The 25,172-nt window shown below is 40.2% G+C and overlaps 1 protein-coding gene across 1 annotated transcript in view; it reads left to right on the top strand.

The window, feature by feature from the left end:
• Positions 1 to 25,172, top strand: part of LOC101851753 (ubinuclein-1) — a gene marked incomplete in the record, with an annotated part of 39,016 nt that overhangs the window by 13,028 nt on the left and 816 nt on the right. Inside the window, 11 exon segments of the mRNA XM_013085603.2 lie at positions 317 to 638; positions 1,348 to 1,515; positions 2,211 to 2,278; positions 3,338 to 3,507; positions 4,322 to 4,382; positions 5,755 to 5,892; positions 6,707 to 6,850; positions 7,483 to 7,527; positions 8,136 to 8,709; positions 16,488 to 17,877; positions 24,173 to 24,202. Of these exon segments, the coding sequence (XP_012941057.1) occupies positions 317 to 638; positions 1,348 to 1,515; positions 2,211 to 2,278; positions 3,338 to 3,507; positions 4,322 to 4,382; positions 5,755 to 5,892; positions 6,707 to 6,850; positions 7,483 to 7,527; positions 8,136 to 8,709; positions 16,488 to 17,877; positions 24,173 to 24,202 (3,110 nt within the window).

The raw sequence follows: 25,172 nt of genomic DNA, 5'->3' as shown, positions 1-25,172 counted from the left end.
GGAGGGGAAGTGGCTCCTGGTGTCAGGTTTCTTAAATAGAGACCTTTGTATACCAAAGTTAAAATAGTTACAGATGTTCATTATTCATATGATTCTATTTCTTTTATACTGTCTGGTGTGCAATGACGTTGTTGCTCAGGACAGGTAATACAGCTAAGAATTTCTTTTATAAATACTATGTGCCGGAAAAAGTCTATTAGTCAATGGTTGCTGTTAAAACATTTTTCTGCAAAAAAAAAAAAATTTTTATTTGCTTTTGATAAAGCTTCATACTCTGTAATTTGTTTTCTTTCACTTCGTTTTGTATCATAAATAGGAATAAAAATGTCGGGGACCGGCAAAAGACGGCTGCTCCTGTTCCCGTTCCCGTTCCCGTGACGACCGCCGCTGCGAGCACCCCCAGCGCCCCGATGTCTGTGACGACTACCTCTAGCACAGCAACGGCGACGGCTGCGGCGGTGGTGAATTCGACGGCTGTGGTGGCCACCACGGCCCCAGCGACGCCCGTTTCCACGGTGACCAGCAACTCCTCGGCAGTGGCTTCCTCGGCTGTGGTCAGCAGCACGACCACCGCAACAGCAGCTGTTGTAGACGTGCCCCCGCCACCCGTCAAGTGCAGTCTTACCGACAATTTGAAGGTAGGTTGGCTTGCCTTGTTTGTGTGGTTGGGTGTGTGTGAGTGTGTGTTTGTGTGAAAGGTTTGGGATTCTTGCCTTTTAAAAGAATTACTTGAAAAAGAAAAAACGTAGATGCGCCCCGGCAGCCCCCAAGTGCAGTCTTACCGATAATTTGAAGGTGGGTGGATGAGCTTGCCTTGTTTGTATGTATAGAAATTTTCAGGTAGTTGGTGTGTGTGAGAGAGAGAGAGAGAGAGGCACTTTTGACCCTCATATTTAATTACGTTGACGTAGAGGGCAAAAGTCTGTCTTAAAAAAGAATAATTTAAAAAAAAGATTAGATTGCATTTTTATAGCGCTCTGTCCCATACTATTATAATCTCTGAGAACTCATATGTTGGTCTTGTGCCGAAGGTTTTGGCTATAATTGTAGTGAATAAGTTAGCATACGTACGGTATGTTCACAGCGATACGTTGTTGTTTCTCTTTGGTGTGATTGTGGATGGTTGGCGGGTGCTCTAGTATGGTTTGCTTCTTCTTTCTCCAATCCAACGCTTATCGTCCTTATCACTCCTCTTTCTTTTCTTTGTATGTTACTCTCTAGTAACACTGATGATTTTTAGTATTTAAATAACCTATTTGTGTCGTAAGTGCTGTAAAACTCTTTCACTAAAACTAAGAACTGGTGGGATTGTTCATGTCATTTCTTTCTTTTTTTTTTGTTGGCCAGGATGCATTTGAATCAATTTTGCAAGATTCCATGAAGGAAGACTCTTCGAGCCGATCGGGAACTGAGGAGACACCGAACAAGGGAGATCAAAACCTATCTGCGAAAAGCACCCAGCTGCCCTCTCAGTTGCCCTCGACATTGCTGGAAGCTATTGATAGAATTAAGAAGGTAAGGACATAGGATGACAATGTTGACATCTGTATCGAGTGCGTTGTAATTTTGGGGTTGGAGCTGTGGCTCTAATTAATCTTCGGGCTAGGTATCATTGTGGTCCCAGTTTTAGAATTATGAAGGGAAGAACATATGGTGATAATGTTGACATCTCTGTCGAGTGCATTGTATTTTTACGTTGGAGCTGTGGCACTTATTAATCTTCGGGCTAGGTATCATCATTGTGGTCCCAAGAAAAATGTGTTTGACATTGGTTTACAGGGTAAGCGAGACGATACAATACTGGATTTTTTTTGTGCAAAAACTGCGATAGTTTGTATACCTCCCATTCTTAAACTGCAAGGTCCTTTATCGTTGAAACCTTTTGTATGGATTCTTTTTCTTTATTTAAAGAAAAAATATGGTCTCAAGAAGGGATGTGAAAATTTTAGTTAACAAGACTGCAGGTTGAATGCAGTATTGAAAGATATGAAGAATGTATCCTCGTTTCTTGGTCTGTCTGTGGATTGACATAAAATCCTGTGATGTCTGAGAGACTGAAGAGATAATTTAGAAAATACTTACGTGTCCATTTGTTCTACTTCTGCTCTTTGTGGCTCAAGTCTTCAGCAATTTTATCTGACCTATTTGTGTTGCGAGTGATGTAAAACTCTTACTAGACCTAAATAAATTTTTGTTGTTTTGTTTTTCAGGAAGCAAAGGAGAGTAAAGAAGGGAAATCAAAGTTTTTCTCAGCTGAAGTAAACAGGCTTCTTCTTGAGTGAGTTGTTTTGGTTTTTTTTCATATGATTTGGGCTTTGGGCCTACCTTTCAAGACTGAGAGCTGTGTATAGTTTGTATATAGCTTCTTTCTTTTTTTCATGATCCGACTGTGCAGGGGTAAATACTCTCGGGTTGTTTTTTTTCATACACATCGCTGTCTCCAAAAAATGAGTAACTCCATTTGACCCTCTCTTGTATTGTAGGGACTGAATTCTGAATTGTCCTCAGGGAAGCGTAAAGGTGGCGCTTTAAAAAGAAATTATAAAAATCTCCTGAAACGCCTCGGAAGGATTTCAACATTAAACCCTTGACATGGGAGGTCCTAGCTCCTGACTGACCCAGTTGGAAAGCAGCGATCACAGAGGGCGGCAAATCATAATATGAGGTTTCATGAATTACAGGTTTCAGGAAGCCAAGCGAGAAGCCCACAAGCTTCACATGTCCATTATTGGAAATGAAGCTTTTAAATGCTCAAAATTTGGCGAAATTTTCTCTGCCAGAATTGGTGTCATTGGCCATAGCAGAAGCCACAAGCCATATTAATCTGTACTTCTTCTATTTCTCTTAAAGAAGTTATTGGATGAATTATTATTAATACTGGGTAGACTTTAAAAATGTTGTGGGGTGATTATTTTTTTTCTTGTGATAGTGGTGGTTATTATTATTATTGTGTTCTGTGCCTGTTGACCTTTGAAAGAATTGTCTTTATTTAGATCATTTGCAGAAGTTTAGCTAAATTCTGTTATTTCACATTCCTCAAATTACTGTTTCTCGGTGAACGTTTACTGGTCTGTTTGGTTTTGCTACTTTTCGAAGGGGTCCAGATGTATAATTATGTTTGCCTTATTAAAAAATTGTGTGTTTCTCCTGCATGTAGCCTGAGAGTTCCATTCTGGGGTTCTGTCTTCTACCCTTCCTTCCTTCCTTCCTTCCTTCTATTATTTCTGTCGGTCTGTATTTCTTTTCCCTAAAAGTGCTAAACGGTTGTAAGGTTGACGAATTGTATGAACTTCTCTTCAAAACCAAACGTAATGTTTTCCTCTTTCTCTCTCTCCAGAATTGAGCTCGGGTCCCGTAACTTGCCGGGCACCAGCCGGACCACCATTTTCAACCACCTGGGCGAGCACCTGCCTTGCGGGAAGCAGGCGATCCAACGGCGGGCCAAGAAGCTGAGGGAGAGTCAGCAGGAGGACCAGCTTAAGGGACCCACGCAGAAGCTCAAGGACGGTGAGGCTTTGAGGCTTTGCACTTAAAAAATTTTTCAAGACTCAATATGGATGGGTGTTTTGTCTGTTATGGATGAGTGTTATGGATGGGTGTTTTGTCTATTATGGATCAGTGTTATGGATGGGTGTTTTGTCTATTATGGATGAGTGTTATGGATGGGTGTTTTGTCTATTATGGATCAGTGTTATGGATGGGTGTTTTGTCTATTATGGATCAGTGTTATGGATGGGTGTTTTGTCTATTATGGATCAGTGTTATGGATGAGTGTACCAGTGCTGATTCACCTTGGGGGGGATTCCCCTTATTCCCCTTGGGGGGGGGGGGGGGGGGGTTAAAATGCGCAATAGTATGTGAGGTAGTGTGGTAGAATCAGGTGCTCATCATAATAATGAAATCGGGGAAAAAAAGGCAATTTTCAACCACTTTGACGATTTTATCAAATTTTCTTTTTTTGGCTGACCACCTTTAATGTCCATATAAAAAAACTTATTTTCATATGATTTTTACTGCAAAACGTTGGTTAAAGCCGCAAAACATGTAATATTTAATTTTTCAAGGACACTGATGCTATTGAAGTTACCAAACTTTGGCGACCAATTTCTCACTAATTTTACCACTTAAACAAGGTGACTCCACCTCTGTCAATCGCAAATAGATCTCTCCTCATTCTTTTATTTGTATGATATCCTCAAGTAACTCATCTAATCTTCAGCACTTATTTGACAGGTACCTATTTGTTTCAAGCACTGTAAAACTTACTAAAAACTAATTAAAAAACCCATAACAGCAGCAACGACTTTTCTTTCTTCCACAGCCATTCTAAACGTGATGCCAGCTCAAGTGGAAGCACACGAAGCAGAGGTGGCCAAAGCAAAGTAAGACCGTTCATTTTTTCATCGTCTTTTCTTGCTCTTTTTCTTTCTTTCGGCTTGTCATCTTGTACTTTCTCATTTTTGCCTTTTTGGCAGACGACTTTTTTATCATGATGCAAAGCAAATTTCGATTTGGGCATCAATAAGGTTTCTTCTAGTTTTGTATTTGTTTGTTTTTATAGAGAGAATTTTGTTTGGGCTTCAAGCCTGAATGTTACATATGAAGACTAAGGAAATTAAAAAGTTTCTGTGTTAACAATAAGATGATGTCCCTTTTTTACCATTCTATGATTGAAAGTGTGCTATTATTTTGTATTTGCAGCTGGGGTGGGAATTGTAAGGTGAAAGATAAAGAAAAATTTGACAGAACCATTAAGAAAGCCAGCAAGATCTCTGGATATGATTTTATAAGAATGGATGAAATGTATAACACCACACGTATAAAAAAGATAAAAAGCATTATAAACGACCCATCACACCCCTTTTCCACACAAATTGTAAGATCTCGCAGCGGCAGATATGTACCTCCAAAAACAAAGAAAGAAAAATATAACAGAAGTTTTTTACCATCTAGCATGAGGCTTTTGTCAGAATGAGCATAGATGTGTGTTGCTCTTAGAGTATGTATCTGTATATAACTCCAAAGGTCTAGTATTTAAATTCCTGCATGTGGTTGAATGATGCATTTGATATGTACATTTTGTCAGCTTTACTTCTCCTTTCATATTGAATTTTAATGAGAGTAATATATATGATTAAAATTTTTTTAATGTATACCTGCATGTGTTTTTACGGTCCTGTACAGCCAAGGAAAATTTCCCTCTGGGATAATAAGTACTATCTTATCTTATCTTATCTTATCTTATCTTATCTTAAAGTAGAAACCCCAAGGTTTGCTGGGGTAATTGTGGTTAAGAGATTGTCTTTGAAAAAGTTGGTGGGAATTATTATTTTCTTTTTGTAAGTGCAGCGTAGGTTTTTTCCTCTAAGAATGTTTCCTTTTTTTTTCCATTTGATTTATTTTTTAGATAATGTTGTTTTAGTTCTTGTGCTTGACAGTGCAAAGTAAAGCTTCTTTCAGGAATCAATACTTTTTCTTGTTTCAAAAAGAAGTGTTTAAAAAAAATATATAACCCTGTATTTGTGCTACAACCCTGGGTTTCATTGGTGAGGACTTTCATGTCTAAAAACCCACAAAGTTTGCTGAGGTAATTGTGGATAATGAATTGTCTCTCTTACTTTACTTTTCCGATCCAGCGTGAATTGTCTCTCAAAAATGTAATAGGGTTCACTGTTTTCCTCTTCTTGAAGCATTGTGTAGGGGTTTTTTTTCCTCTATAGTTATGGTTACCATTTCTCCCACTGTTTTTTTCAGGCTCGAGGCGGGAGAAGACGGGAACGAGGCAGCTAAAGACGAGGCCTCCACGGAGAGTGAGGGGGAAGACAAAGCAGTTGACGTAAAAAAGAAGTCGAAGCTTCCTCGGAGAAAGTTCCGGTGGACTCCCGAAATAAAGTGAGTGTGGTTAATCACATAATGTGCTGCTGATATGTTGTTGGGATTGTTTGAAATGTCTTAAAAACATGAATTTACGGAATTGGTAATTGGAACAAAGTTTCTGTAGACTTTTGTAAGTGAAACATCTTTTGTGAAAATTAAAAACTTCGAGAAATGAAATCTTGCATGTGTACAAAGAGCTTTTTTGGGGGGGGGGAAGACAATGGTTAAATTCTCTTGAGATGGATTCCAGCTCTGCACGTGTGCATTATCAACAGATGAAGTTTGTGGCATTTTTTCTCTACTAGGTAGATGGACAGACACAGTCACTTTAAGATTGGTCCTGTCATCTCATCTGTATGGAAATTTCTGGAGAAGTTGACCAGGCCTCTAAGTAATGCAACAAAGGGAGAGAAGAGGTTTTGCCAGCCCCTGTGTTTCTCCTAGAAAACATGTACGGGCACTGAATCTGTGATAGAACAGTATAGTGGCGCAGTTCTTTGGCTAACCGTCATTCTCGCATAGTCTAGCCAAACGTCAAGAGCTGGTGATGAGAATGGTATTTTGACACTAGTAGTGAAAAAGAGAGGTTGCAAGCACTCTTTGTTCTGTTTTGCTTGAATTTGAATAGATTCACTTTTTCGTTTTTAAAAGTATACACACTTTTATATAGTTAGTCAAAAAATTGTTGTATATTTCTTTGGTTTTGTTTCATTTCATATAAGGATGGTATTCTATTTGTTTTGTTTTGTATACTAAAGTAAATTTTGTTTTTGTTTTGTATGAATAAGAACACTTTTTTGAAACATATTATGGTAATGTATTGTTGCAGAGAGCTGCTGCTGAATGTGGTCTCCACGAAGATGAAGCTGTTCAACACGTGCCGGTCGAGGAATGAGACCGCAGAGGACTACCTGAAGACCTACCTGGACAAAGAGATCAAACCAATATGGCCGCAAGGCTGGATGCAGACACGGTTGGTTGGGGAAGAAGACGTAGTCAGGAGTAGAAAGGGGTTGTTATCCTCTGGTCTTGGTTTCTTTTTTTTTCTCGAAAATTTTCGAAGTTCACTACCTTTCTTGTCCTGTTCTGTCAAATGTTATGGTTTCCTCTTTCTGCTCCTCACCCCACCTCCACTTTCTCTCCTTGATCCCCCAAGTGTTTTATTTTTAGCAATGATTTTGTATTATTTTAACAATAGTTAATGGGTCTGTGTTACAGACTCTTTATCGGGGGGGGGGGGGGGGGGGGGGGGAGGGGGGAGTAAACCCATTACGCCTGGACCCTTTTTTTTGGTACTAATTCTTTTATAATGTTACAATAACATCATTAAATGGATCATTATAAATTTAAAGAAAAACCAACCTATTTTGAGTATTCTTCATCTAATGAATGAACTTCCGGTAAAAGAGACCTCCACGGAAATTGCGGAAAAGTAATTTAATGTCAAAGTCATTGTAAAGGAATGTGGCCGAGTTGCTGCCCGCAGTTCTCCGGCACAGCGGTTTCGACTGCAAGCCGCTTGGAGCGGCTTGCTGGTGATAGGGAGTTAATAAGGAGATACTGACTTTCCAGCTCGTTGTGCTCATTGTTCTGTTTCTCTTTCAGGATGCTCTTCAAAGAAAGTAAGGCGGTTCATGAGGAGTTCACAAAGTGAGTATATACTCTACTCTCAAATATTTATTTTCAATTGTCATTACTCTCCTACTTGTTTTCTGAGTATGTTGCTCTCTAGCAATGCTTCTAATCTCCCACACTTATGTGGCTTAATTGTGTTGCAAATGCCATAAAACTCTTACTTAAACTGGAAAGTAAAATGCCAAGTGAGTGAATGTTGATGTCCCAACTGTATCCTCCAAGAGTTGGGAGTAGTAACAGCTACAAGGAGAGGAGAAAGAAAAGTTGCTGTTGTCATTGAGTTGAGGTTTACTCACAGATTTGGATAATATCAGGGGGGAGGTCAGAGGGTGCCCCTGGTAGGTCCTACTTCTTGTTCATGTCTGTCTGTCTATCTGTCTGTCTTCCCCCCCCCCCCCCCCCAAACCCCCTCCTTACTCAAACTATTCCAGGACTAAACTTTAGATGGGCACGGTTATTGTATAAATATTTTGGCTTGATTTTGCAAATGTATATTATATTACATGTCCTAATGAAAATGTTATGTTTGGGTAATGGGAGCAACATTTTATGGTATTTTAGTTGATAATATTGTTGTTTTGATTCCTTTTCTCATTGATGTTACTGTAACATCTTCAATTCAGAGCCGGGGCGAAGAAGCCAGCCATGTCCATGAGAAAGCTGGCGTCTCCTGCCCCTGAAGTGACAGCGACCCCGTCGAACGCAGAGACTCCTCGCACGCACGTCACAAAAACAGAGGACGTCATCGAGATCTCCAGCTCCACTGAGAACCACGCGGAACATATCAGCGACGTGGTGATCAACTTGCCGAATTCAGAGCCGAAGACAGCTTTACCGCTTTCTTCAGGGGCCGTAGGGGGGACCCTTGCCAACTCTAAACTCCTGGACGTGGCGCTGTTGTCCGCTGCTGGGAGTCGGTCGGGGAAATCGGGTGGGGCGAAAGCGCCGTCTGCCCTACTGCCTTCTCACCTGGCCGTGTCGCAGTCCCAGAAAACGAGCGGTCTGTCCGTGAAGCCTGGCGATAGTGCGGGAGCGAAGAAGCTGCTCTCTCCTTCTGTGTCTGTCATAGAGATCCCCGACTCCCCGGACAGCAAAACGCCCACGTTGTGTCTCCCGAGCGCAGGCTCCTCCACCAAAGTCTCGTCGAGCACCATGCCAGGGATGGCCTACACCCCTCAGAGCTCCGGATCCAATATGGTTTGTTTCCTTTAGTTTTTCTTTTATTTACCTGTATGCCTCTAGACTTTTTAGAGCTGATGCCTAATCTTTGCTACGAAGGTGGGTGATGGTAGGAGGGTGCCGCTTGTTAGTTTCTGCCACTTTGTCTTACCGCCGTCGGTTCATCTTGCTTTTTTCTCAACACTAAACAACCATTGTTATGTCAGCGTAACAGGGAAAGATCAGGGAAAAGTAGCTCTTTTGAGAGCATCCGAGCGAAGGAATGAATGGAAAACCATGATCGCCAATGTCTGTCGCAGATCTGGCACTGGATGATGATGATGATGATGATGAAATGAAACAAAAGACTGCAATTGACCTCATCCTACTACAGACTGAAACCCTTAAACTTTGCTAAAGAATGATAACTTAGGAATAATAAATATTATATTATATCTGACTAGTAAACGAAGACGTTAAGTATGGACTTTGTTCACCGACCCCAAAAAGGTGTAGCCACTGTCGGGCAAGGTCATTTACAAAATAATTGCAACCACTCGCCATGAAACAATGGATGTTCTTGCCGTTTTGATCTAAATATGGATTAATCTTTCCCTGTTTATACTGTCCAAAAAAATCATCTGTTGATTTGAGACTGGAAAATTTGGAAAAGTGAGAAAAACAGCTGTGTAAAGTAAGGTTCGAATATTTACCAGTTTGGAGATTTTCTGTTTTTTTCATTTTTGATCATTGACTTGATTTCATGAAATAGCAGAATATATGTTTATGAGGGATGATAAAGCCGATTTCGGAATATTTCTATGTCGCCTTTGTGACTTTTGAAGCTGTTCCAGGAAGTGAATTTGCGCCCCCATTATGTCAACTTGCTCAGTAAGTGACCAGTCTGTGAATATTCAACTGTCAAGTCGTCCCAAGTCGAATCAATACGTAAGTATTTTTGCTTATAATATTTCATGATTTATATTATCACTTTTCATTTTTTAAAAGAATGTTAGAACTTGTGGCAATCGATCTCATGGCAAGCAGTCTGATCAACTGGTTTGCCTTTTTTTAAACTTTAGTGTCCTGCAAACGGACTTGTCTACCAAATATCCGTGGACTGACTTATTTAATGTGAATGCTAAATATTTGTAAGCATTTCACGTTGTGCTTCAATTATTTTATGATCAATCGTTTGCCATGCATGTTTATGAATTATTTATTTATCCTTCTACCCCTTAACCCTATCCATATGCCCTGGGGTCATTTTGTACCCCTACGGTTGTATTCTTCACATTTTAGAATACTTCTAGTACGAAGATCTCTTTGAAACTTTCAGTATTTCTCAAAAAAAACTTTTTGACAGACTCCTGTCACTATCATCAGATAAATTAGTAAATAAATGTTGGTATTTTTTTTTAGCACTGCAAGTGGAAAGAAGGTTTCCAATTTAATTTTATATTCACCTGGCTCGCTTTGCTTTACTCAGTTTGCTGACACGGTCACGAGGGGCAACTTCCTTCCTCTTACTTGAAAAAGGACGCTCACTGCTCTGTAAATTTTTAAATTTTGTCCCGTGTCCAAACAAATATGGGCACGCAGACTGCTCATGCTTAGATCTCTAATGAATGAGAAAAAGTAGGCTGCTGGTTCAATTTGTTTCTTAGAAAAAGAAAAATGCAACTTCAAATGATGTCAGGTCCGAGACGTGTTTCTTCTCCCTGAGCCATGCCTCCTTCCATCACATAACTGCTTCTTTTTTATTTCTTCTTCGTTTTTAACATTTCAATGGAATTTTAACATGTTGGCATAGAACAGCTTTTTAACAAAATATTTCAGGCTGAATCTAAGTTAATCTGAAAGACCGGTTGCAATTATGAATTTGAAATAATCTCTTATTTAGTAATGTAGTAAAGTCAAACTCCTTTTTATATGTTTGTACTAGAGCCAGAGGTACGTTTTCATGGTTGCTCTTTTCTTTATTTTATTAAGAAACTCTCTTTATGAAGGGTGAGTTTTTTCACTAGATCTGTTTGTGTCTGTCTTTGCGGTAAAATCCAAGGTGGCGTCGGTAGCCTAGTGGTTAGGCTATCGGACCCGTAATCGTGAGATTGCGTGTTCAGGAGTTCGAGTCTCAGCTCGGTCCGATAAGTCCTTGGTACAGACACTTTACACGAATTTCCCATTTGGCTCGGTCCTTTCAGAGAGCCTGGTCCTTTTGGAGATGGACGTTAAACCTGGAAGTCTCACCTCCTTAAATAACCTGATAGTGTTGATAGGGGCGTTAAACCTATACCATTTTGCGGGAATCCCGCTCCAGCACAGCATTTTAGTGCTCTGTGGGGATTAGCGTTGTAGAAAGGAGAGCAGTGTCAGGGTTTTACTATGCCATGTCTGTTACAATTTTGAAGTTCATTAAACACCCTGTGGGTGGTTGGCGGGTGCTCTGGTGTGGTTTGCTCCTTCTTTCCTATGAAACATCTATCGTTCTTATCTCTCCTTCTTCTTTTTTATGTTTGTTACTCTCTTGTAACGCCTCTAATCTTCTGGCGCTCATATGACCTTATGCAGTTGCGAGTGCAGTAAAACCTCTATTAAAACTAAACTAAATTAAACACCCTTTGTTTTTCTCCCCCCAGCATTATAATTATAATTGCTATTGATATAATAATTCGTTTCTCAGACTTTTCCCCAACCGATGGTGACCTCTTCAAGACTCCAGCACAAGATCTCGAGCACATAGAGAGAACGTGACAGTCTTCGTGGACCATACAGAACAGTATCAACAGTGAAAAAGACTTTCTAGATTTTTCCTTGTGACTTTACTGAGATGCCTCCTTACCTCTCTATAGAATGGGGCTTAGATCGCCCAACCCTGCTTGTTCGTGTTGAAAAATTTTACAGTGCTTTCAAACGTTGTACCTTTAAATTTTGTGCTCTTGTCTCTAGAATGAATAAGAGAAAAGAGAATCTTTACTGGCCTCAGTTGTTTAATTGTTGTGAGTGTTATAGAAGCCTTTGTCTACGAGATTGAAACCCTTCAGGGAGAAGTTACTGTGCAGGCCACGTACCAACTGGTGTAAATAAAGCCCAGTGGCATAATTTGTTGATGTATTTGAGATTGTAGTTCACCATCAGATTTCCTCTTTATTCATGGAACTTTGACGAATGCTCAGATCTATAGATGACAAATTCATGAAGTGCAAGGGTAGTCATTTTTGTGTACAAGTTTTGTTGATTTTTATTTTTGAATCATCACTGGATGTCCTTATTTCATGGGATAATCAGACACATTTTGATACTTAAAAGTCTTGTATGGTTTTGTTTTTTTAAATACTTTTTCATGAAAGGTTTAAATGTCACATTTCATGGGATAACGACAAATTTTGATGCTTTAATGACTTGTGTATTTTTAAAAAACTTTTTGATGAAAAGTTGGAATGGTTTTGGTACTGGCAGCTGTTTCACTACGTGAAGCTTTAAATGAGCATTCATTTAATGTATGATACTGCCCTGTATATACATAAGTTGTGAATTTTATGAATTATGTACTCAATCACTAGATCTAGATCTAGATGTCTTTATTTTTAAACAAAATTTTAAAGACCTTAAAACGTTGACTATCGATTCATTTTTATGCGGAAGAATAATTTTGCTTTCAAGTAACCTGTTTCATTGTGTACAGTGTAAAGTAAGTTTTCATTTTATGTATGATATACTGTAAAGTAAGTTTGCATTTTATGTATGATATACATGGATAACACTTGTCGCTTCATATGTTGATTTTGTATTAATTATAATTTCCTTATCACAAGTTGTCATCATTATCATTGAACAACGAAGGACCTTGACATTTGAATGAGCAATTCGTGAAGTGCAATTATGTTTTTTTTTATGCTTACAAAGACACACACGCACACACACACACACACACTCAGACGCACACACACACACCCCGACTGAACTGTGTGTAGAGCTTGAAATAAGCTTTAATTTGATGTAGGATGCAGTCGTGTAGCTTAATTTGTTGATTTAAAAAGTGATTTTTTGTTGTTGTTCTTTTCACTTGATGTTATGTGTACAGAATTCTGAGATTTTCTGCCAAATGGTCTTTTTGGGCTTAAAAGCTTAAGTAACAGGGTTCTGGATAGGTTTGTAGTTATCGAAAGTCTTGGGGAAAAAAACTGATCCCCGTCTGTGTGTGAACCTATACGATACATTTTTGTAATGTTGAGTCACTTTTCACTGATTTAGAATACTTCACAAATGGGGCTCTTAGTGTTCCCTTTTTGGCACTGCATAAGTCTTCTTTTTTTTTTTTACATGTCTTTTTTTTTTCTACATGTCTTTTTTTCTTTTCTTCATGTCTTTTTTTTTTCTACATAAGTCTTTTTTTTTTTTAACATGTAGTCTTTTTTTTCTACATAATTTTTTTTTTTTTACATAAGTCTTTTTTTCTTTTACATAAGTCTTTTTTTTTTTCTACATGTCTTTTTTTCCCCCTCCATTTTTGAATACATCTGATTTTCATGAACTTGTTGTTATCCTAGCATGTTTTTTACCTTAAGTCTAATAAAAAGGTGAAAGCTATGATTTGATAAGAAAGCCTATGATTCCATTGATTTCAGTGTGGACTTTTTATTTTAGAATGGCCCAAATATGTCCCAATGTTGAGAGTGTAAGTTTCCCCCGCAGCAAGAAAGCCTACAGAATCCATAATTGAGTCATTTCTTTTCATGGATTATAATAATGACCATTTTGTCCCCTGGTTTACTTAGGAGATGTGATGAATGCCATGGGTTGGAACACCAATATGAGGACTCAAGTTGTTTTTAGTTTGGAATACCTACTTACCACTTACAGCTCACAATACCGAAGGCTCATATAGTGAAAAACCCTCAAATAATGATAATAATAATAATAATAATAATAATGTAGATCATTTCTATAGCGCCCATTCCCGTGCGAACACAGCTCTAGGCGCTTTACATAAATGCATGTTCCCATACAAACCATATTCACACACTCACACAATAACACTCACACACATTCGCACAAATATTACACACGCGCACAAACACACACGCATGCACGTACACACACACACACACACACACACACACACACACACACACACACTCACACCTACTTGCTTTTCATATGCGCACGCTTATAATACATCATTACGAAATGAGCACATACATGTAAATAAAATACCTAATAAAATAATATACACAGTGCAGTTCCTTGGTTTACTAAATACGTAAATGGATACATAGTCATTTACAAGACATTGTACTGAACATGAATCTAGTGACATAAAATTGATTTCATTAAATGTATCTTTAAAGATGTTTTAAATTTAGACTCAGATGTTGTATGTATCAGGGGTTGGCGAAGAGAGTTCCAGACTGATGGAACAAGGTGGGCAAACGGTTTTTCAGCACCAGTGCTGAACGCGGAAGCTGTGGTAGAATTTTTTTAATTAATTAAAAAAACCTTGGCAGCCGAAGAAACATGTTTGAAAAATTTCATTGAGGCTCATCAACTTTTCAGCTATCATATATAGAGTGACTTCCTTTGGTATTTACTTCAGTGCAGTGCGTCCATTCGTTGTTTAATTATGTTTAGCGTGTCTGGTTGTGTGGGCGACTAATGTCGCCAGTGGTAGTGAGCGCGTACTTCGGCCTGGCGACTAAACTTGCTGACGGTATTGTAAGCGTTACGCTATTAAAAAATGACAGCTGCTAGTTATGAAAAGGATTGGGATGGATAATGATTTGGGTGCCTCATCTGCAGGTATGCACACGAGTGAAGATAATTTAACAGGACATCGCGTCAGAACTATTTTGTCCAAAGTGTACGAAATTCAGGGATGCCAAATGTCCGGTTTTTCCGGTTCTTTTCCACTTGCAAAAGAAAGGGGAGAGGTAGGAGAGGAGATGTTTTTGTTTCCTCGTTTAACCCTTCCAGCCCCAAACGCGTATATTTTCAGCAGCGCTTGTACCTCCCTCCATCCCAAGAGCGCATATTCTCAGTTTCGGGGGGTACCGAATTCGCGCATTTTTCTAAATTAGCGACCTTATTTAAACTTTAATTTTCTTATTACTTGGTCATTTACCTTGAAAAAATGGTATATGTTATTATCAAAGCTACATTACAAAGATACTACATCACTTTTTAGAATGAATGCCTCTTTTTCTGAAATACTGCTGTATTGGCTGGGACTGGGGTTAGGGAGTGCACAAAAATGGCTGGGGCTGGAAGGGTTAAAAACTTTACAAGGTTCTGTTTAGGTGAGATGTGATACTCCGCTCATTTTCATTTTTTTTTCAAAAATCATTTGGCATCTCTGTAAATTGGAGAGTCGCTTTGGACAAAATAGTTCTGGGGTGACGAGGCGTGTTGCTGCATCTTAGAAAATCTGGTTAACCTGGAATCAAAGCAGGAAATCGCGCCTACATTCGAACACATATACACTCACTCCAATGGACAAATGCTCACGCCTAATATGGATGAGTACAGAATGTTATCTACTGCATACTGTTACTTTCTTGCGTTTTTGTAAAGCTAAATGATGCTACTTTTTCTTCCTATCAAACATCTATCGTTTTTATCTGTCATCCTCCTCCTTCTTTTCTGTACATGTTAATCTCTAGTAACACCTCTGTTTTTCTGCACTTAAGTGACCTGTTTTGTGTTGCAAGAGCCATAAAACGTATCCTGAAACTATGTTCTTCTGCACTTAAGTGACCTGATTGTGTTGCAAGTGCCGGAAAAGGTGTGTGTATTGGAACTATATTTTTCTTCACTTATATGACCTGATTGTGTTGCAAGTGCCGTAAAACGTGTACTGAAAGTAAAACTTAACTAAAGAAGGTGTTGTTGGGACAGCCCCCCCCCCCCCGACGAGGTGTCCTATAACTTACTATAAGCAAAGAGCTTCATGTATTATTCTCCATCTCACAAACAGATAGGTCATCGGTCTGTGCTATCTTTTGTATGTTTGTCACTCTCTTGTGAACCGCTATTTCGGGGGCGCCTTGAAAGTCGAAGCAGACTTTGTGCTGTTAAGGCTTGAAGGGTGAGCAGAGTAAGCCTGATTCACTGTTTGGACTTCTCTTGTTGACATCCACCCCTTTGCGCTCATATGACCTTATGCAGTTGTGAGCGCTGTAAAAGCTTACTAAAACTAAAAAACCGTAGCCAGCCAAGATTATAGTATGATGTACCCATACCACTTCAGTTTGCGCAGCCTTTCCACTGAAGTTTCATATGGCCCGATGACGTTTCCAATTCTGGTTCTGTATGTCATTGTGGGTGGTTGGCGGATGCTCTTGTGTGGTTTGCTCCTTCTTTCCTATCAAACATTTATCTTCCTTCTCCCTTCTCCTTTTTTGTGTTTGTTACTCTCTTGTTGTAACTCCCTGATCTACGGCATTTATTTGACCTTATTGTTTTCGCAAAGGCTGTAAAACTCTTACTAAAACTTAACTAAATCTGTGACGCCTATATGATTTATATATAATATATTATTAATCCGAATACAGGAAAAAGAGGCTAAAACAGCACCTGGACATGGATGGCTGGTGCCTCTATAAATAAATCATTGATGGTCAGGTCATTTGTGTTACTTATGCTGTAAAACTCGTACTAAAACTAAAAAAAAGGAAACTACGGTCGCAGCCAGTGTTACTTTTCTGTCAGTTTGTGAGATGGACGATGATATTTTGATTCTTCTCGTTACATCGGTTTACAACTCGTTTTGTCTGTCTTCTCGAAGTGCCTTGAAGAATGTCACTTTTGTGTCTTTTCAGGGCGGCGTGTCGTCTAGCTCGCCACGCTCGAATGAAAGGTCCTTCATGGCCGCCTTCAATGACTTCATCACGTACCCGACCAAGTCCTCCCATCTTCCCTCGTCCTCTGGCAAGAACAGCACAGCTGCTGGTTCGTCGTCAGCACCGGTGCAGCAGCAGCAGCAGCAACAGAGTCCAGGGCAGCATCAGCAGCATTTGCAGCAACTTTCGAGCAGTCTGCAGGCAAAGTCATCTCAGCAACAGAAGTCCTCTCAGCTGCAGAAGTTGTCTTTATCTTCGCAGCAACACCCGAAAGTCTCCACCCTGCAGCACAAATCGGGCAACGCCACACAGCACCAGAAGTTATCTCAGGACTCGAAAATGGCCAGCGTTTCTCTAAAGGCAGCAATTTCCCCAACGGTTGTGAATCGAGAACACCCGAACTCGTCGTGGGCGAATGTGAATTCTATTTTCCCCAAAGAGAAATCCATAAGTCCCGTTGTTGCTATCAGCCGCATTCCGGCTACGTTTTCCAACAAACTGTCTGTCAGCGCTGCTGGAAAGAGCAGTTTCTCATCTCCACACAGTACCTCTCTCCCCCCACAATCCTCCCAACAGAAAACTAAGGCATCTTTTTCTTCCAGCAAGACCGTGCAAAACCAAATGTACAAAAGACAGTTCCCCGCTGGTCTGTTCCCCTCTTCGCATTCTAATTTATCGGACAAATCGGCCCCTCAGACCGTCGGCAAATTTAGTGCCGGCGATCAGAGCAAGCGACTCGGAGGAGGAATGGCAAGTCCCAACAGTAACCCTTCCCTGGTGTCTGTCGGGACCGCTCCGAGGAGCATGCAGAAAGCAACAGTCCTCGGCACGTCCATGCCAGACTTCCTGCAAAAGCAGCAGAGGCTGGGGTTGGCCGGTTCCTCCGCTTTACCACCGTCTTCATCTTCATCACAGTTGAGCATTCAGACATCACCATCATCGTCATCGGCAAAGAACTCTGCTGGGTACCCCGCGCTCCCTCGCGGCAATATGGCCGCGGCCGCTGACTTCATGAAGCAGCCGTCGCCACCAGGCAGGCCCGTGGTGGGCTCGTCGCTGTCTGCGGGCGCCGGCGGGATGCTTTCCTCCTCCTCTGGCAGCTCGGGTTTGTTGCGCGCGGGAAGCGGCCCCTCGGCTGCCGCTCGTATTCCTGGGGCCGCCGTACCCGCCGCCTCCTCCTCCACCTCCAGGGGCGACACGCCGTCCCCTCAAAAGTCGCCAGTGTCCCCCGGCAACGCGGCTCTGTCGCTGTATGAACAGATCCAGTCGCAGATCCGGAACCAGGAGGCCATGGAAGGGCAGGCCTTGAAAAACCTGGCCATGGCGCTTACGTTTGGGGGTGCGGCCGGCCCTCTTCCTGGGAAGTCTGGTGAGTAAGAGAAGACGTCTTGTAGTTTTATGTGTCCTCTTTGTCCTCGCCTGGGACTTTTTTGTGGTAATCAGTGTATACGTACGTACGTAATCATTGTCTGATGTCTTATGATCATATTACGACATATATATACAGAAAGCATGTCGTGTATACTTTGGTGTGGTGTGTGGGTGGTCAGTGTGGTGGTGTGTTCATACGGCTGGTTGGTCTGTGTGGTGGTGTGTTCATAGGACTGGTTGGTTAGTGTGGTGGTGTGTTCATAGGACTGGTTGGTTAGTGTGGTGGTGTGTTCATAGGACTGGTTGGTCAGCGTATTTGTGTGTTCTGCTCTTTTTACTTTATTTGACATATTTTATGTTTGTAAAAGTGAGCGTTGATGCCCGAATTATTTTGTATTGAAAAGTTTGCTAGTTGATTTTCATGTAATTTTTGCTTTGTTTTTTTAAATTTTGTTTTGTTTTTTGTGTTGGTTTATAAGTGCAGGCTTTCTGTTTCCATGCTGTATCTTTTTTAAATGCTTGTGAACTGGTGAACTTTTTTCATGGGTATTGTGTTTCTGTGTGTATGCAGTGTGTTTGCAGTTACTGTCTGATATCTCTTTTTATTTTTTAAAATATTTTTAGGTTTATTTTTGGCTCCCTGTCACTCCTTAATTTCCCTCTTTGTTCATGTGTCAAAATGTTACTCAGAACTCCCCTTTGCAGCACATCATGTGTGTTTTGTTTTTGGGTGATAATGATGTGTACACAAGTTGTTTTGCATGAGTTTGTTTCTTTGATTAATTGATGTCGATATAATCTTTGTGTACATGATACTTACCTTTTTTTCCCCCCATCTTTTCATAGTTTTAGTGCTGGTATATGTATATTATGTGTATGCCATGGGGAATATGGTGGAGTCTACTTACTTAAACCGAACTAGGTCAGTCCAAAAACGGCGGTAAATTGAAAGAAAATAGAATCCCCAATGTTTGTTCTTCTATTTCAGCTTTTTTCCGTCTTCTTTTTGAGTAACCTCTTTTAACCGAAAACCTGGCCAAACTGAAAAAAAAAAAATCTGGAGGTTTTTAAAGTGCATTTTGCTGTATTTCATTCTTGTGGCTTGTCATTGGAGATTAAGTCTCGTTTCAAGAAAGAACAGTTATTATTTTTGTTTGTTCATATTCATATATTCATCGTCATATTCATAACTAGCATTTGGTACGGGTACTTCTATTTTGGCCATAAGAGAAAAATTTTGTGAGGGCTTGCTGCTGGTTCAGTCGGTATCAGTGGGTGGTTGGCGGGTGCTCTGGTATGGTTTGCTTCTTCTTTTCTGTCAAAGGTCTATCGTCCTTATCTCCCCTTTTTCATTTTTATGTTTGTTACTCTCTTGTAACACCTCTAATCTTCTGGCGCTCATATGACCTTTTATGCAGTTGCGAGTGTCGTAAAACCTCTGCTAAAACTAAAAAGTCGGTATCATGGTATCGTATTGAGCTCTGATGTAGAAGATCATGGTTAGAATTCCCAGTAGAGAGTTCGTGAACTTGGGTTCATGAACTTGGTGGAGTTGTTCAAGGCTCCTTGTTTACCCTTGGCTTTGTCCTATCAAAGATGGATGGTAGGTTCTGAAATCTTCCCTGTTTAACATTCTACAATTGTAAAAAAAAAAAAATGTTGAAGGGCGTTAAAATAAAAACCATGTCATAACCAGAGTTGTGTGGTAGTTCATTCATTGATGCTCTGTCCATCATTTGCCTGACTGACCGACCCGCACTCGTTTTGACTGATTGCTGACCTCTCTGCTTGCAGGCAGGAAGTCCTTCTCAGAGGGGAACGTTCCGAATTTGTCCATGAACTCTGTCAACAGCAGAGTCCACAGAGATGTTCGGACACAGTCTCCTGTCATTATAAGCACCCCCGGACAAGGACTGTCTTGTCAGCCGGTGTCGTACTCAGATAAACAGCCGCTGGGAATTACACTTCCTTCAAATGATGGTACGGGGTCTTTGTATGCCCAGGACAAGTTGCCTATCGTAGGGGGGCTTCTTCATCAGTCGTCGAGTGACCTTGGCGGTAATGGTATTTTAATAGCAAAGGAGAAGACGTTGGGGGTACAGAGTGGCGAGCAAGCTTCTTCTTTCTTTTCTGAACCTCGGGAAACACCAAAAGAAAAATTGCATCCTTCTATGAAGAAAACAACAAGGCAGTCTGGACACAGAGATGTATGCATCCGAGCCTTTGTACCGCCTAAGCCAAGTGCTGTTAATGATGTACCGTCCATAGTCAAGGGAAAACTTGCTCCAATTCCAGCTTCTTTAGAGGATGGAGCTTTTCCAGCTGAGGATGTCTCTCGACCACGTAGCAGTTCCACCGTCACCAAACAAGTTTTGGAGGGCCGCCCTTCTGTTGGGAGTCTGTCGAGAACCATAGATAAAGCAGCTTTGCTGTCCATGCAAAAGAGTGTCAGGAATATTTTCAGTCAAGCGGAGAAAGGTGTCGTTAAAAAGTCTTTCGTTACTTCCCCCGTGCCTTATAGACGGGAGACCTCCTCAGACAGAACCCAAAAGCCTGATATGACTGAACTACATCGTTCTTTATCCGACGGAGAGATCCGGTCAGTGACTGGTCAAGGTCACGTCGGCGTCAACAGGCGGCAGCAGTTGTGGTCACCACGGCCGGACATGAGGATCCCAGCCACTGGTTCAAACTTTTCCAAGTCTTTCGCTCCAGACATGCCTCAGCAACAAGGAAAGGAGCCTGCTGGTTCCTCCAGAGGTACACGTGAGTCCATCGTGTTGTGACCACGTCCTTGGATGTTCAGGGAAAGGTGTTGCCCCCCTAGCTGGGCTTCTTGTTGTAAATACTACACATTCACCCTGGCTTGAGGTGTGCTCTTTTGTGCATTCTGGACTGAGCCCTTTTATGCCGAGCTTGTGGGCTGGTTGCTCTTGAATTTTTTTCCCCTTTTACTTGATTCTCACATTTGTTTTCAGGGATGGGCATTGTATTTCTGATATTTTTTTATTTGGTTTTTGGAATGTCCCAAAACAATGGCAAGACGGCGTATTGGTTTTTTAAAATTTATTGTAATACAGCAGACCATCTGTAATTGCTACTTGTATAAAACAATCACTTGTTCCAACTGCCACTCCTCATTTGCCCCTTGTGTTTTTGTTGATGTTTTTAAATTATTCTAATGATAATGTTCAGCAAGAAGGCCACTTTTCTCCTTGGCAGTGGGTGGTCATCATAGACTGTAATTGTACCTGGGTCAAGAAATGATGTGTAGCATTGTGTACTTACTGTGACAGCTCAGGATGTTTTGAAAGGAGAAGTCCTATTGCATGTTGTTGATTGGCGTTTGGAACCATGCGTGATTAAGTTATGGAAGACACTTTGAGAAAATGATTTTCGAATAATTCTCCTTGAAACTACCATGGTAATATCATTTGATGGTTTCAAAATTGTCTATGCTCTGGATACTCAGAATCACTTTCCTGTTTCTGCACTGTGCCCCCCCCCCCCCCCCCCCCCAAAAAAAAAGGAGGAAAAGTTGTAAAAAAGTAAGTGGTGGATGGATGGCCAACAGTACTTGAGAAGTTTCACAGATGAATTTGTCATCACATGCGTTATAGATCGGATCAAGATTGTTTTTGTAGTCAGTTGTGTCCGTTCAAGTGATTAAACTTTTGATTGATTGTCTGTGTAGTATGGTGTATGGTTCTTGGAAGGTTGGAGAGTGCCGCTGATATGTCTTACTTCTTTTCTTTCGTTTTGTCTTGTCTATTTATATCTAACTCTTTCCTAGCAGTAAATGACTGATGTTATTGTTTGAACACAAACAAAGGAATACAATACAGTATGTCGCTTGGCGGAGTGGCCTTTGTCATTGGAATCAGATGATCATTCCTGAAATGTATGGAAAGATAAAGACGTGACGGAAAGTCTCTTAATGTCTTAATGATCTGTGCCCATCCCTGGGTTATATTTTCTTGTTGTTGTTTGGGTTTTTTAAATTAGACTTTTTTGTTTTGTTTTTTTGTTTTTTCTGTATGCAACCCACTTATGTTCAAGTATTGCATGGTAGTTGTAGTTTGTTGCTCTGCCAATAATGTGAATTTTGGTCCCAGTTTTGAAATGAATTTGTTTTAGGGATGAGTTTTCATTTTTGTGTAATTTTTCTTGGTTTTCATAGTCATAGGGAGGTTTGTTCTGTTTTTCTTTCTTTTTTTTTGGTTGCTTTTTATCTGGTTTAGACTCTTTGTAGAATTTGTAGTGTTTGGTTGTTTACAAGAAAGCTTGTGTAGATAACTTTATGATTAGCTTAACTTATAATTAACACATGGGGTTATCTTTTTGTGTCATTGATTCTATGTTGTGCATTATTTTTCTCTTTTCGTATAGTTCTGTGTCTTACCTTGTAAAGTTGTCTTTCGGTTCTCTGATCTATCTGTGTTTTAAGTTTTGTAATCTTCTTACTTAATCTTTAAAAACTCGTCTCCCCCCCCCCTCCCTCGTGTGGTTTATGTTGAATTCTAATCGGGCACATGGGCTTGTTGTGCAGAGTGTCACTTGTTAAGTAATTAAGGAATTGAAGCGGATTCTATGTAGTCTGCTCAGTGAGACGTTATAGAACTTAGACGTGGGTGGTTGGCGGATGCAGTATGCTTCAGTGAGACGTTATAGAACTTAGACGTGGGTGGTTGGCGGGTGCGGGTGAGACGTTATAGAACTTAGACGTGGGTGGTTGGCGGGTGCGGTATGCTTCACTCTTTTCTATTGAACATCTACCATCCTACATCTCTCCTCCTTATTTTTCTATGTATGTTAATCTCTAGCTTCACCTGTAATCTTTGGTACTCTTGTAACCCATTTGCATTGAAAGTGCCATAAAACTTACTAAAACTAAAGCTAGAGTTCCAGTCTGTGATGGTTTTACCTGTATGATTTCTAGACACACCCTCCCACTCGCATGAAACCCTCAGTGTTTTGTGTTTTTGTTTTCCATATATGTGAGGCAGCATTGTGGAATCAGGCTCTCGTCAATTTTTGGGCATGTAGAGTTATTGGTGTCATCTTAAAGCTTGTTCACTTGTCTTTATTTGGATGAAAAGAATATCCATTTATCTTGAATACAAGTCGAGATATTTGCGATTGAAGGAGGTGGGGGTCACCTGTTTTCAGAGGTAAAATTAGTGAGAAAATGGCTGCCAAAGGTTAGTTATTTCCTTCGTTTCAGCGTCCGTGGTAACTGAAAATTTACATTTTCTGTGTCTTTAATCAATGTTTTTCAAAAAAATCCACACAGAAATGAGTTCTTTAATGGACATGAAAGGTGCTCAGCCAAAAAACAAAAATTTGATAAAAATTCACAAACCTGCGGAAAAATGCAAGTTTCTTCACTTTGATTATTTTGACGAGAGCCTGATTCCACCACGCTGGCTCACATTTGTGTTTTGGAAAGGCCAATTCAGATCTTAGAGGAAAGACCAATGATTTTGATAAAATTGAGAATTCTGTTGGGATCAACCTGTAGGTAAAATTCTTTAAATTACTACCAATGAAAATATTTCTTTTAGGTCTTTCCAAAGGTGTTGGTAGGCGATACACTGTACACAAAACTTGTGATAAAACACATCCCTGGGGTTCAGGGATATTTACCCAAAAAATTTTAAGGCCATAAATAGAATGATGGGTAAAAAATAAATAATTTGATAGATATACATTGCATGAAAAGAGGTATTGTTTCGCGTTTCTTTTATCTGTCAATGTCGGAAACAGGCTTTTTGTGTCATTGTCGGAAACAGGCTTTTTCTGTCATTGTCGGAAACAGGCTTTTTCTGTCATTGTCGGAAACAGGCTTTTTCTGTTAAAGTATCTTTACTTTGGCCGTGAAATCCTATTGCATTTTTCACTATTTCACTATGGAGATGGAAGATGTGGTATATGGAGGTTTCATTTGCACCCTAGATCAATTTCTCTTGCAAGGATGCTGGTTTTCTGGGTTTAAAACAATATTTTCCATTATTTTCTCCTACAGAGCAATTGTTATTATTTGAAGAACTTGTTATCTGTGTAACCCTATATTGCTCATGTCTATGAACTGTCTTTTTGTTTGCAAATACACTTTGATACATTTTTCAGTTATTTTCACAAAATTCCAGTGGCGTTCCTGTTGCTGTGTTCATCTTATTCTGTGTCTTTGACTGCTTGAAGATGTCACGCAATGTGGTTTAGTGCACCCGCCGCTAATTTAAAATGATTGTTATAGTTGACTCTTTTTCTTCTTTCTTTTTCTGTCTGGTCAGGTACAGGGGCAGCTCCCAAGCCACAAACAGGTAAGAGACAATGCTGTTTCGCTACACTTTGTATCGTTGCTCTCCGAAATATTATAAATAAGTGTAAAAGTGACAAACAAAGGAGGCTTCTCCCGGATAACAAGTCACATATGTGATGAATCGGCCCAGGACAGGGCTGCCCATAATTACGAAGTTGGCGGAATTGTCACGATTTTAATTCGATTTTATGAAAATAGGATGGTAGTACCCCTGATTCCGGTGTAAAAATTTTTTGGGCTAAGATCTCTCTCGGTGTTGCATTGATGAAGTGATCAAATATAACTTCAAATGCAGTAAAATGCACGACAGAGTGACTTGCAATACTGGAATCTCAATACTAGGGCTCAGTACATGACAATGTACAAGGTTTGTTATAAGGTAGCATGAGTCTTTAAAGGTGTTCATGTTCCAGAATTATTTGGTCATTATGTTTGTATTTTTTTGTGTACTTTCATTTTCTGTGATAAGATGTGTGATGAAATGCAACTGTTATTCCTGTGTCTGTGGGCAAGGGGCTTAGGCCACAGGATTTTATGGATCAGGGACTGACTGACGTTGTGCTTCTCTCTCCACCTTGGTGGCAATGGTAAATGGTGAACTCTGTGGAAGTGAAAGGTCTCGTCAGCCTGCACTGAGCAATGCTTTTGTGGGGAAGCTCAGAATGTTTCAGAAAGTTTAGTATGTTGAGGTAATTCAGTCGATCACGCACATAGTGAACAGATTTCCAGATCCCAATTTTTTTCCTATGTTTATATATCATGGCGGCAGGATTGTAAATTACGGCTAACTTGGTTTTGGAGTTTTATAAGAGAGGAAAAAAACGAACGAAAAAAACCCAAGGCTAATATATATGTATTGTAGCTATTTAGAATCCAATGTTGTAGCGACCATTTGGATGCGTTAATCTGGTTGAAATTTATTTATTGGATGCGTTTTGTGATTTCAGTCGGAATTCAGGGGGAGGGGGGGG

This window comes from Aplysia californica, unplaced genomic scaffold (genome assembly GCF_000002075.1).
Source record: "Aplysia californica isolate F4 #8 unplaced genomic scaffold, AplCal3.0 scaffold00389, whole genome shotgun sequence".
NCBI classification, from domain to species: domain Eukaryota; kingdom Metazoa; phylum Mollusca; class Gastropoda; order Aplysiida; family Aplysiidae; genus Aplysia; species Aplysia californica.
This window is presented reverse-complemented; position numbering and strand designations above follow the sequence as displayed.